The following is a 12888-nucleotide window of genomic DNA, read 5'->3' as shown; positions in this document are numbered from 1 at the left end:
CTAATTTCAAACAACATACTTTATTAACAATTTGATTCTGCTATAACAATTGAACTTTAGATATTTACAGAGATATTTTGATATACTATGATATCTAGATTACGCAATTGATGACGTAATCGATTAGATTAAGTAACTTTGGGATCAGCCTCGGTTCTACATATTATAGAAATGCGTCTGCCTTTTGGTACGTGTCGTCCCTCAAAGTACGATTCCTCAGACTTGAGGATTTCGTGATTGTACTTGTACCTCGCAATGCCACTAAAAATGCATGATATTTATGAAATCTCTCGATAATAATTAAGGAGAGCCACGATAAAAATTATGAATCGAACCTCATGATGTATAATGATCTCCTCGGCAATAGAAAACACGCGACACATTCCTCTTCATGTCCTTCCATCGCCAATCTCATTACGCTGTCACTCAGCAAACTCAATCCTGCAATAATACCTCCGCAGAACTGTAAAATTTTGTAACATATTTTGAAGTGACTTCAATCAGAACTACCTCTGAACTCTATTGATAATTAATTTAAAAATTAATTATTAATAGAGTTCAGAGGTATAAATTGTTTCAATTTCTTATAATCTTTTCTTTAAACAACAAAAAACTGATTTTTATCCAAATTAACAAAATAGGTATAAAGAATAAAATGAATAATAAAAATAGTTCTTGAAAGTGAAAATAATAGGTCATTACCCTAACACTGTCAATATGTGGCTTTATCCAGCCTTCAGGAGCTAAGTCTAATATATGCACAAGCGAAAGCTGTATCATTTCTGATGAGAATGCTTTTCTACGAACTCTGTCAAGAATCTGAGAACTATCTTTGCTCCACTTCTTCCATTCGGTTTCTCTATAGCCATGTATTGCCTGCAAAGATTCAAAATATTGACAAATCAAGACAAAGCAATCTAAATGTAGAAGTACAATGATACTCGACATTTTACCAACATTGTCCCAATGGGAAAACTCATAGCGCAGTCGTTTCATATAGGGATCAACCTCTTGTATCAGGATATCTTCCTCTTTCTCACTGATAAAGTTCGGCAGGACTTTCATGGTGTCGTACAGCTCCACTCTCCAATCCTTAATCGCATCATTACTTGATATTGTTTTCTCCGAATTGGAATTGATATTATGTTTGGAGGTCGAGCAGTAAAACGCTCTGTTTATATTACGGAATAGAAGACGCATAGTTATCGCCATTTCCTAAATTGAGGAATCTTTTGATTAAATAATTTAAAAAAGTCACATAAACATGAGATTATTAGATGTTTGTTTTGACAGTTCTTCCTTATTTTTCACAAAATCAATTTGTATTATAAGGTCATATATTTTTCACAGATCGCAAATAGAAAAGACTTCATTTCTTTTACAATTAAATATTTTACAGAAAAAGTAAGATTTAGTAATTGTATACAGTTCAACACTTTTATTATTTAATTAAAACTGAAGACAAATAAAAATAAAAACTGTCCTAGTTAGTATAGTAAAGTCATGTTTTATTTTGAATTGATTTCAATTATAAAATTAATTATATATGAAATAAAATTGAAAATAAAGTTGAAAGTAATGTTTTATTTAACTAGACTATGGTTTTTATTTATTGCACTGTAAGCCAGAATTAATGATATTTTTACATTGCAAAATATTTGGCATTCTTTGACATTTTGAGGTTAAGTCGTTTGCTCAATTAGCATAATAAACGCTTACACGTGCTAATAAAACCAATTGTCTTCAATTCTCATACTTTATTGGTGAAATTAATGCATGTATAGACTCACTAGTAAGTGCATATAATTACTGATTTCATACTTTCACCCTAACTCTTAGAGTTAGCAAAGATAAATTCGTTACGCGACTTTGGTTACTTTATCAATCTAGCTATGTTTTGATATGTTTACAGGCAAACTTAAAACGAATTATATGCAGACATTTTTTTTTATCTTTATAATAAGACTCGGTTCCATCAATGTAAGATATAATTATCTGTTTAACATTCTTTCTGATGCTAAAAATTAGAAGGAATTTAAAGAATTTTTTTTAATTCTAGAAGAATTCTAGAAGATTCTTTCTAAGAATTTTGAGATTCTTTACTTCTACATTTAACTTCTACATTTTAAGAATCAAAAAGGATCTTTTTTTAATTCTAAGTAAGTTAAACCGAGATTAGATTTTTAACTAAAATTAGATCGAGAAATGAACCAAAACGATATAATATATATAGAATGATATAAACAATATAACGATAGAATAGAATGATATAAAAGGAAATGAAGGGAATTGTGTAAAGACAGGATTGACTTAACGTTGAGAATTCAACTATACATCAAGCTGCAAGCCTGCGAGACATTAAAAAAAAACGATGAGAATCAAATGAATGATATTTATTAAATCAATATCAATTTCTGCGCAGCAGTAAATACCTGAGAGATCTCAGGAATTGTTCACGTAGTTGACTCGGTTTAGAAAATAGTTTCCTGATAGTTTCGAGATATTTAATGCTGCGTCCTTACATGTTTTATGAACATTATCTTTGCGATACCCTATCCCCGAAATACATATCGTTCATTTCTGCGTGCATTGCAATGTACACGCGTTAATTTCTCTAGGCTGAGCAATCTAGACAATTTTTTATCAACAGCCGAAAGATATACCATCTACAAATGGAGAAACGCAATTGAAACAGAAAATATAAAAGATACTTTTTCTCTGCAGTAAAATGTACAATCAATTGTATAAATTATGAGCAAGAATCATAGAGGCGGATAATTTATAATCAACCTTTATTTAGGAATATACTCTTTTCAAAACCAACTTCTAATCATTCTTCAATAAAAGTACGTGTGTGTAGGTATTATGAATATGTAAGCTGTGTTATATAAAACTTCCACAATATAATTACACGAGTTTAGTCTGCAATGGCGCAGCTATATAAAGATGGGAAAGTTTCTTCCTTTTAACAGATTAAGATGCGATTACAACTCAAAGACTAAATATAGTTTTATCCTTCACTGCCCGATGTTAATGTATGCACAATCAATAAGTTAGAATCACGTGTTGCGCGACAATCTCAATGTTTATAAGCTAAAATCGTTACTGATATCAACATCAAAATTGAAAATCTGATAACGACGGACGCGTGGATAAAAATCCAATAAAACTCAACAGTAAGTCGTAGAATCTGCAACTGTCCAGAATAACTGCGTGTGAATGTGACATCACTACAGTTGTCGGAAAGTGTTCATTTGTTAAGCATTTCCGCCGATAATATTGTAATGCTAGCTTTCACTTCTACTTTTTTTTTGTTTCTCATCTTGTTAAGGGTGATATCATGGATATAGATTAAACCGTTGTACATTTTGGTTACAATTCAATATGCAGAAATTACAAATATAAAGTTTCTGTATAAATTCTGCAAATTAATATTCCTCTGCGTGTATTTAGGCGACTAGAATGTATGAATATGTGAAAAGTCGCTACATAAAATCGTCATATTCATCATATACATAATCACCGTATTCGCTCAATAAGGTGTTGTCACCTTCGATTTTGAGTTTGGCCTTTCCTTTTCCTTTGTTCTTTTTCGCCTTATCACCCTTTTCCATCTTCTGCTTTTCAATAAGTAAGTTGTCAACTATAGTTTTCACTTTTTTCAAGTAATTTGACGATACTAAAACAAAGAAACATTTTCAAATATAAAGTATCTAGCTGTGAAAGTAAAGTATCGATTGTTAACAAATATACTAACAATTAAGAGCAATAGACTTTATAAGTTCTTCTGCAAACGGTGGAAACTCTGCGTGTTTGTTAAATTGATTAATTTTTTGTGACAGTGCTGCACCATATCGCTCAAATTCCTCTTTTGTATCCGGTACCATAATATCGAGCGATTCGTTTTGCGATACTTCTGTCACTCCTATAACATAAAATTGTCAATATTGTAATAATGTACACACAACACATATAATATTAATATATTTCTTATTAAATATATATAAGTAACGTAATATTTTTCATATCAAGCTAATATGTATTAGATTTAAGTATATTTTGTGAAAACTCACTAATAATTTGTTCACGAGCATGTAACAATGAACTTTATAAAACTGCAGAGAAAAATGTACTTCTGAAGAAATGCATACTATTTTGTATACTATATTTTTGTAAGAAATATAAAGGTTTATATATCTGACATGACTCACATAATTGACAGTTTTGCATGTTACAATATATGCATCAAAAGAATCAATCAGGAACGGTACAGGAGACAGATAACAGATGAGATAAGGTTACAAAGACTGATGCAAACACAACAAATTGCATAGAATAGCAACTTTTATTAAAATACAACAACATCAGTAATAAATTTAAATGTAGAGCTTGTAATAAGTTTAAATGCTTGTATATATATTCTCTTTCTGTCTGTCTGCCCCTGTTTGATGCAGTTCCTAAATGATAAACCGATTGTAGATATAACGTGGCTATAATAATTACAATAATGTAAAGCTATTATGCCACATTCTTAAATTAATATCAATAAAAATATTAAGAAAGACATATGTACATAATGTTCTATGCGTGTGTATGTATGTGTGTTGCATTTAGCATTTTTTAAAAGATATTTCTTTTTATATAATACTGTATGATTTAATGTAATATATAGGTAATGTTACGCCGAGACACTACCGTGTCTCCTGACAATTCAGTTTGTGTATCGTCACAATTTTTAAATAGTTAGTTTAATATTAATATTTTTTTCAATTCGTCAAACGTCACACTTATATAAAAATAATAGCTATTATTATTGTTACAAAGCAAAACTGCTTATACGTCCCATGCATAATTAGAAAGTGTACTTTTTCAGCTAAGTAATATTACAATGACAATGTGCGCCTACAATGTATAAGGTAATAAAAAAATGACGTATCTTATAAAAAATTTTTGGTTAAATAATGTTTCTAACGCCTAATATAATTCTGATAAAAAAAAGAGAGGTCTATTTTAGATGTCAGATAAAAATTACTATGTTAGAAATAAGAAGCTATCAATTCACAATATGAAACAGTTAGATCATTCGTTAAAAAAGTCATTTCTTATCTCTTTTATCTTTTTTACGATCACTAAAATCTACTAGAGTCGACAAACCAAAAGTTTCCATCGCCAGCCGTAAGTCTGCCTCTTCTTGCAACCTTTGACGCCTTAACAGTTCAGCTCGCCTTTCTTCAGGTGTAAGTGCATCCTCCTTTTCTTTCGCTTTCCTCTCAGCTTCTTCCCGTGCTTTTTTCTGAGTTTTCATATAAATGTATTATATAAAAATATAAGTAAAATTATATAAGATAAAAACAGTATCGTAGCTTAAGTAGAAACAAACCTCACGTTCCTCGATCCTTTCAGCTAGGGCTTTTTTAGGTTTCGGTTTTGCCTTTGGGACCTCCGCTGGTTTTTCTACATCCTTTTTCTCTTCTTCTACATCTTCCCAGCTATCCTGTTATTTAATATGCATAAATAAATAAAACAGGATTTTATCATCAACAGGTCTGTTCTTTTTTGCACTGTTCATCATTTCTTTTTTTTCCAGTATGGAGAGAAAAAAAGGAAAGATAAACATCACGCAAGAAATTCAGCTAAAAAACAGACTTATTTTATATATATATATATATATACAAAATGGTATTGTACCATATTATCATATAATAAAATTGGGATATTTAGTATTTGTTAGAACCAATGTATAAATATCTTAATACAAAAAATTTTAATATAATTCATTTAATCAAATAAAGATCTAGTAAAAATATACAATAATTGAAATAATTCAAATAAAATTAACAACTATTAACAATTGTTATTCATAAATTATTCAATATATATTATTTAATATTCAATTATTCACATATGTCTAACTAAATATACTTTATGCAAAATATTTAACAACAGTAAATACTGAATTATATTCTGAGGCTGCGTTCCATTTCACGCATGATGCGCATGACGTATCATTTATTCTTGCTTAAATATGATGAATAACAAGGATAAATAATGCAGCATGTGCATCATGCATGAAACGGAATACAGCCTAAGAATAACAAAACAAAAGAATTTAACTTCCTTAAACAGCGTTTACTTATTCATTTCTATACAAGATTGATTCCAAACATGAGAAGTATTTATAACAAGAGATATATGCTTCTATTAGCTATATTAAGTAAATAAATATTAAGTATAAACAAATTCACAGGATTCCTTGGTTCTTATCCTTATACAACTATAATATTATTTATCCTTCTTTCATGACTGTATACATCGCTCTGATCAAGGACACCAACAAGGATACGAGAAAGAATTCTGTAATCGATGAAAAGCACAGTATGGAGAACATGTGTTCGTTATAGGTTAGGTTCGCGGAACAGCACGCGGACTCGTGTGGGAGGGTCCTCGCGTAGCACGAACGATGTGAAAATCGCATTACCTTGACATCCTCTTCCTCGTCCTCGCCCTCCCACTTATTCGATCTCATCGCGAGGTCGAATTTCGTCTCGACATTGTCCACATCTGCAAGAGACACAGCAAAGGGGTGAAGGTTAAAAAATCAGTCTCACCCTCGCGAGAAATCGCTCCGGTTCGCAGGGAGCGTTTCGCGGGGAGCGATTAGCGTTCCCCGTTCACTTACGTACCCCATTCCTCGTCCATTGCTGCCGGTGATTATTCGCCGTGCGTCGTGCCTGCGGATGAACAGAGAACCTGCCGCACAAACGTGGTGACAACGAGTACAACCGGAATCGAGCGTGCCATACTGCACGAAGGAAGCAGCGTGCCAACGTTGGATCCGATCGCTCGCGCGAGCGTGACCTGCTGCGCATGCGTGGCGACCGATCGAGAGATCCAGGCACGATCTCTCCGACCTATTTCGAACGTTCCACGAAAAATGTTAGTCGTTGACGAGCAAACGGCGAAAATCGGGAACCCGTGTTAGCGCGAGGTTAGATTTTTTCACTCCTCCGCAACGCCATTTTTTTTCTCGTCAAAGACAATGTCTCTCCTTTAAAAAAAAAACGTCCCGTCGCTTTGAAATATACACGGCAAGCTATGCGTTCGATAAAAGCTTCGGCTGAACAGCGCGATGTAATCTCTATCATGGAAATTATGAATGACGTAAATCTTCGTAATATCTTGTGCGTTATTCGTTTCGATTAATTAATTAATTTATTTATTTACATGCACGCACGATAGAGCGCATTTAAAAATTCTGCGAGCGTCGAGATCAGCGAGTAATCGATTGACGTCTTTCTCGATATCGATTTTCGAGAACCGATACTCGTTGAGTGTCGTCATACGCCTCGTGTGATTGCGTTAGATTGCGTCTATTTTTGTTCTACTACGACTCGCTTGGCGTCAAACTACCGATTGTGTTGACATTTTCAGATAACAACGTGGAATTAACACAAGGTTGCGCAAGGCGATTAGGATAGTTGTGATTTATTCGCACTAAAGTCTAGTCGCAGACTAAAGTCTATTGAGGGCAAGCGACGTGTGTTATGTTTTGAAAATCGTTTATTTTACTACAAACGATGGATATACCGACTCCAACTAACCTTAACCACAGCGGACTCACGCACAGTACGGATGGGTTCCTGAATATTCCCATCGGTTCGTCAGCTTTGGACGCTTTGTCGACGAAACGGAGAAGGTAGGACGTCAAGTAGTTCGTTGACCTTAGCTAGGACTAGTCGAGAATTCTGTTCACTTGCGTTATATTACACGATCGACAGTATTGTCAATACAAAACAAATATTGACAATGATTGTCAACAGTAAAAACAGCTTTGCAATTGTTATAAGATTCTTTAATATGATTGATTATTTAGATCCAGCAAGGAATTAAGGACAAGAACTAATTATATTACTGCTTTACTTGATTAATTACTTGCAAAGTTACTTTTTCTGCCGAACATAGCCAATATGATTGATGTGTGATTAATATTAATGGATTGATGTAGATTGACAATGATCTGGATATTTTGATTCTTGAGCATCAGTAGTTGCTTTCTATTTATATCAAAATGTAGATAATTTTTATTTATGATGTCATAAATGACTCAGTTGAATGAATGTTCTTTTTTATTCTGATAAGTGAGACTCAATTGAACTTTTACCTATGATCTAAAACTTTTATCTATCAGCTCGAGATATACTTACTGAATCTTGTTAATTCACATTGAAAGTGAGATTATAAACCTGTGTTACTATGTTATAACTTTGTGGTCAAAGTAAACAAGTAATGACAAGTCATTATCTAAGTATACAATATATAACTTTAAACTTAGTATCACTTGTACAAAAATAGAAAGAGTACAAAAAATGAGAATAAAAAAAGAAGGGAGAAAAAAAGAAATATTCGAAAAATTAGCTTTTATAAAATCTTGAAAATTTAGATTAAATTTTTCATTATTTACCTTGTGAATAAATATCAATTTTTCCATTTCTCAGAATTAAAATATTATTATAAATAAAATTTACTTTCAATTAATCAGAGAATAGTATTAACAATTTACATTTCCAAAGCTTAATTCAATCTGTCTTAACAGTCTTCCTATTAAACTGCTGATCAAATTTTCCTTGAAAGAAAATTGATGTTGAGTTCATTAAGGTAGACAAAAGCAAATTTCATTCAGAGAAAAATTTACTTCTATTTAATTTACTGTCTGTTTAAACATTTCATTGTTGAATCTATTTATTAAAAAAGAATAGCTAATAATGGTGTATTTTATATTTAATTCTTTTTTCTATCTAATTAGAAAATTATCTTTGATTTTTTATTTATCACAGTGATGCTTGAGAAGCAAGAAATCTAGATCACTGTTAATATTCTATACATTAATATATTAATATTAAGTATGAGATCATTGTCAGTAATTATTGATACCGATATGATGTTTTTCACAAATAAGTGCAGCAGCACATATTCTTGCATAATACATAACGCATAAGAAAATCAACCAATTAGAATCTTTATTTTTAATGGAAAAGAAAGAAATAAAGGACTTTGATTCGTTCATTTTCTTATGCATTATTATATGTTATGTAAAACTGTGTTCCCATTCCAATACAGTATAACATAGTAATCATTTCATCTTTGTTTAACATTGGCAAACAAAAACTTTACTGTGTTATCTGTGTCTTTTGCTGGAAAACATGTAAAGGATGTGTAAAAAAAAACACGTATAAATTAATAAAGTTACGTCAATAAAGTTACGCAATTATGTATGCAAAACTGAGACATGGTCAATAATGCTGATGCATGTAAGGTTGTCAAAATATTAATATCAATTAGTATTACTGATTTAAAAATATTGGGTCATCTAAAAAGTATCCGCGGTTTTTAGATGACCCAATATTTCTTGATCAATATTATTGATTGTATAATTAGTATACCATTATAAAAATTGCTATATATAAAGTTAGCAGAGTTAAATATAAAAGCATATAAAAGTCATAAATAATTAAATAATGACATTATTTAACAAAATATACATGTATCATCACCATCAAAGTTAATTATATTGTGCCACTGCATTTAGGTATTTTATATATAACAGCTTTTTTTTAATGTGCACTACTTCAATGTAATGCAAATAACCGAATTTACTATAAATTATAAATTATTGCTAAGTTGAAAAATTTTTATCGCTTATATTTTCTTTTCCTTAAAGCTCCTCGCGCACGATAAAACGCAAGAAATTTGACGATGAGGTCGTGGAAACAACGTTCAATCTACAACCGCCTCCTACAAGCGCCAAGTCAACGTCGAAATCACGAACAATTTCGGTAACCGCCGGCCCTATGGACGTCTTGCCGACGCAGACGTTGCCGACTCCGATACCCATTCCGACCACCTTGGTACAATCGGACAGGTGCAATCGTAGACCTAGCAGACCAAGCGGTTCAAATCCTGGACGAAAGAATAAGAAGAGTAAAAATCATTCTCATTCGTTCAACGCCACCAAAGATCTCGGTCGATGGAAACCCGCTGACGACTTGGCGTTAATTACTGGCGTACAACAGACAAATGATTTAAGGATGGTATGTATCTAATTTATCCTTATCTTCTTTTTGCTTCTAATTGTGCCAGTAATTATGAAAGTGGTCTAAATAAAAAATCGAAACATGATGAATTAATTCCGTATTTTGTATAATTACATTGTAATACGGGATAAATTCATTTTTTTACTTAGACTATTTGCATAATTGTTTTCTTCGAGATATCGAGAAAAAATATAATATATTTTTAATGTCCTTATTCTTTGTTTAAGGTCCATCGAGGTACAAAATTTTCTTGTCGTTTCACACTGCAGGAAATACAACAAAGATGGTATGCATTATTATATGACAGTGCAGTTTCGCGTGTAGCTGTGCAGGCTATGCGTAATTTGCATCCTGAACTAATAGCCACTATTCAAGCAAGAACCTTATATAGCAAAGCAGAAGAAGATCTATTAGGCACTATTAAATCGGTGAGTATTATTAAATTTTTGTGGCACATGATGCATAGTAAATTACTAAGAATTCTACGTTCTGTGTAATGCAATTCTAGTAATTCACTAAAACACAAGTTATTCAGCAGGAAAACACGCATCGTATCGCAGGCTTTAGTGACAAATGTTTTTATAGAAAATATAAGTATGAGTTAGTTACTGATGCTTGTCTTCATCAATGTAGACTAACTTTAATTTCAGTACAACTTATTTTTCATCTTTTTCTAATTTTAAGAATAAAAAAAAGAAGAATAAATTAAATCAAGATTAAAATTGATATATATTGATGAAAATGAGTTAGTCTTTTTTTTTTAATAACTATTATTATGAGTATGTGATTCTTTTATTTTATCTCGTCAGACTTCTCAACCAACATTGGAAGTATTTCAAGAATTGCTTGAAGCAAATGCACATACATTTTATCCAGCTAGAACTGCGAAAGCGTTACATAGCCATTGGCAATTGATGAAACAATATCACCTATTGCCAGATCAGACAGTGCAAAGTTTACCACGAGGTGAACACGTGTTAAGTTTTTCGGATGCCGAAGATATGATTAACGATACCGAATTAATGGAACCGAAAGATGAATTAGTGGACACTGAATTGGCAACGGCAGACAGAAAAAACAAGAAAGAAATTAAAGTATTGGAAAATGAACTTGGTAGATGGCAGGTACTTGTCGACAGCGTAACAGGCATCAATCCTCCAGAATTTGATAATCAAACCTTAGCTATTTTAAGGGGAAGACTTGTCCGATATCTTATGAGATCTAGAGAGGTAAGAGGCAAACATAGGATGATTATTTTATAATTATTCATAATAAGTTATTGCTTTATTTTAAAAGATTTACATCTTATATTCTCTTCTATATCTTTATTTAGATAAGTGTGGGACGTTCTACAAAAGATCATACTGTCGACGTGGATCTTGGTTTAGAAGGTCCAGCATGGAAAGTTTCGCGTCGACAAGGAACCATCCGTTTAAGGAATAATGGAGATTTCTTTCTGTCGTCCGAGGGAAAACGGCCGATTTTTGTAGATAGCAGACCAATTTTGGCTGGCAATAAGATGAAATTGAATAATAATAGTGTAATTGAGGTAATTATCATAAATTCTTACGCAATTATAATTATTGCATAAAGCATAACAGATTTAATTGGAGTAGTTTTCTCTTAAATAATAATTTATTTTTTTTAACTAAAAAATAATTTTTAATAACTACATACATTTTTTTACAGATTGCAGGACTGAGGTTCACATTTTTAATAAACCAAGAACTTATCTCTGTGATACGACAAGAAGCTGTCAAATTAAATTTAAACCCTTAAAAAAACATCAAAAAAGAATGAAAGACAATATCAAATGTTTTAGTAATTAGAAAAATGTTTTTTTTTACACTAATCTATTTTTTATTTGAAAATAGCAAATACATACTTTACGAAGCATAGATCTTTATTGACGTATCAATATCTTTTATAATTCATTTATTTATGGCTAATCCTTAAAGCATCTTTTTTTTTAATAAGAAAAAGTTTAATAAGAAAAAATTGTTCCTCTCTTAGAACTCATCAAATAAGAATGTAAGAAATTTTAGGCAGTCATGTATATATTCTCTTTGGATAAGCAACAGATTTTCCTATTTTTATGCGAATAACGTTTTAAAATCCATTCATAGCCTCAATGATAGTAAATTAAAAGTAACAGTAAGGATAGATACTTAGTCTAAGCTTAAGTACAAGCAATAATATACACTGTACATACTTTTAATATAAATTATAAATTATTACATAAACGGCTATCTGTGTATCCCTTTAATAAATTAGATTTGTGTAAAATTAAACATTTCCAATGTAGAAAATGTTTGAATATTTTATACACATTCTATAAGTTGCAAAAACTTGTGAAACTTATATCATACATTATGTTACACCATCTAGAGAATGCAAGTATAAAAAGGACATCAAAATTTTATCGAATATTCAGAAAGCGAGATAATTTCTATACACACAGGAGACACGTTCGAGTCATTAGTATATATGTTAAAATCAGGTTTCAGCAGAAACCTCGTTCTATCTTTGTACCTCATAATGAAGTTTTTGCGCCTGTGGCTTCGTCGCGACGAGTCACGACGGTCAACAGCACTCGCGTAGCTATATTAAGCGAGGCGTAAAGCGTATAAAGCGATTAGCATCGTATTTTTATGAGTATCCGCTGCACGTATGCAGTTCCAAGTGCGAAAAACAGACTTGTGGACGCGCGCGCGCGCACGCACACAAATGTACATACGCAACCTACATGCGATAACGAACGGAGTAAAGTGCGCGTCTTCGCCACAGAGAGCGCGCG

General features: G+C 31.8%; 3 protein-coding genes and 1 long non-coding RNA gene across 7 annotated transcripts; 1 reads left to right on the top strand and 3 right to left on the bottom strand.

Annotated features, from left to right (window-relative positions):
- Position 1: 1 nt before the first annotated feature.
- Positions 2-2251, bottom strand: LOC105154539 (RNA demethylase ALKBH7, mitochondrial). Of its 3 annotated transcripts, none has more exons than XM_011070131.2 (5): positions 1720-2251; positions 958-1215; positions 703-876; positions 336-463; positions 2-261 (listed from the first exon to the last, which is right to left on the bottom strand). In XM_011070131.2, the coding sequence occupies exons 2-5, from the start codon at positions 1210-1212 to the stop codon at positions 129-131; spliced, it is 690 nt and encodes a 229-aa protein (XP_011068433.1). In that variant the 5' UTR covers positions 1213-1215; positions 1720-2251; the 3' UTR covers positions 2-128. The 3 variants fall into 3 exon arrangements, with proteins under 3 accessions (XP_011068433.1, XP_011068432.1, XP_011068434.1); XM_011070130.2 differs by having other exon boundaries at positions 1791-2251; XM_011070132.2 differs by having other exon boundaries at positions 1647-1721.
- A 127-nt stretch (positions 2252-2378) lies between these two features.
- eIF3j (eukaryotic translation initiation factor 3 subunit J) lies at positions 2379-6943 on the bottom strand. The gene is made up of 6 exons (XM_011070129.2): positions 6684-6943; positions 6479-6561; positions 5381-5494; positions 5155-5293; positions 3758-3925; positions 2379-3679 (listed from the first exon to the last, which is right to left on the bottom strand). The coding sequence occupies exons 1-6, from the start codon at positions 6697-6699 to the stop codon at positions 3486-3488; spliced, it is 714 nt and encodes a 237-aa protein (XP_011068431.1). The 5' UTR covers positions 6700-6943; the 3' UTR covers positions 2379-3485.
- A 25-nt stretch (positions 6944-6968) lies between these two features.
- Rcd5 (microspherule protein Rcd5) lies at positions 6969-12400 on the top strand. Of its 2 annotated transcripts, XM_011070128.2 has the most exons (7): positions 6969-6988; positions 7432-7696; positions 9719-10088; positions 10319-10519; positions 10901-11320; positions 11425-11640; positions 11781-12400. In XM_011070128.2, the coding sequence occupies exons 2-7, from the start codon at positions 7578-7580 to the stop codon at positions 11868-11870; spliced, it is 1416 nt and encodes a 471-aa protein (XP_011068430.1). In that variant the 5' UTR covers positions 6969-6988; positions 7432-7577; the 3' UTR covers positions 11871-12400. The 2 variants fall into 2 exon arrangements, with proteins under 2 accessions (XP_011068430.1, XP_011068429.1); XM_011070127.2 differs by lacking the exon at positions 6969-6988 and having other exon boundaries at positions 7299-7696.
- On the bottom strand, positions 12290-12847 carry LOC147909171 (uncharacterized). The gene is made up of 2 exons (XR_015545704.1): positions 12624-12847; positions 12290-12475 (listed from the first exon to the last, which is right to left on the bottom strand). It is a non-coding gene; the product is annotated as an uncharacterized LOC147909171 (long non-coding RNA).
- Positions 12848-12888: the final 41 nt, after the last annotated feature.

Source organism: Acromyrmex echinatior, chromosome 7 (genome assembly GCF_024713525.1).
Source record: "Acromyrmex echinatior isolate Ae372 chromosome 7, ASM2471352v2, whole genome shotgun sequence".
NCBI classification, from domain to species: domain Eukaryota; kingdom Metazoa; phylum Arthropoda; class Insecta; order Hymenoptera; family Formicidae; genus Acromyrmex; species Acromyrmex echinatior.
Note: the sequence above shows the minus strand (reverse complement) of the source record. Positions and strands in the feature narration are given on the sequence as shown.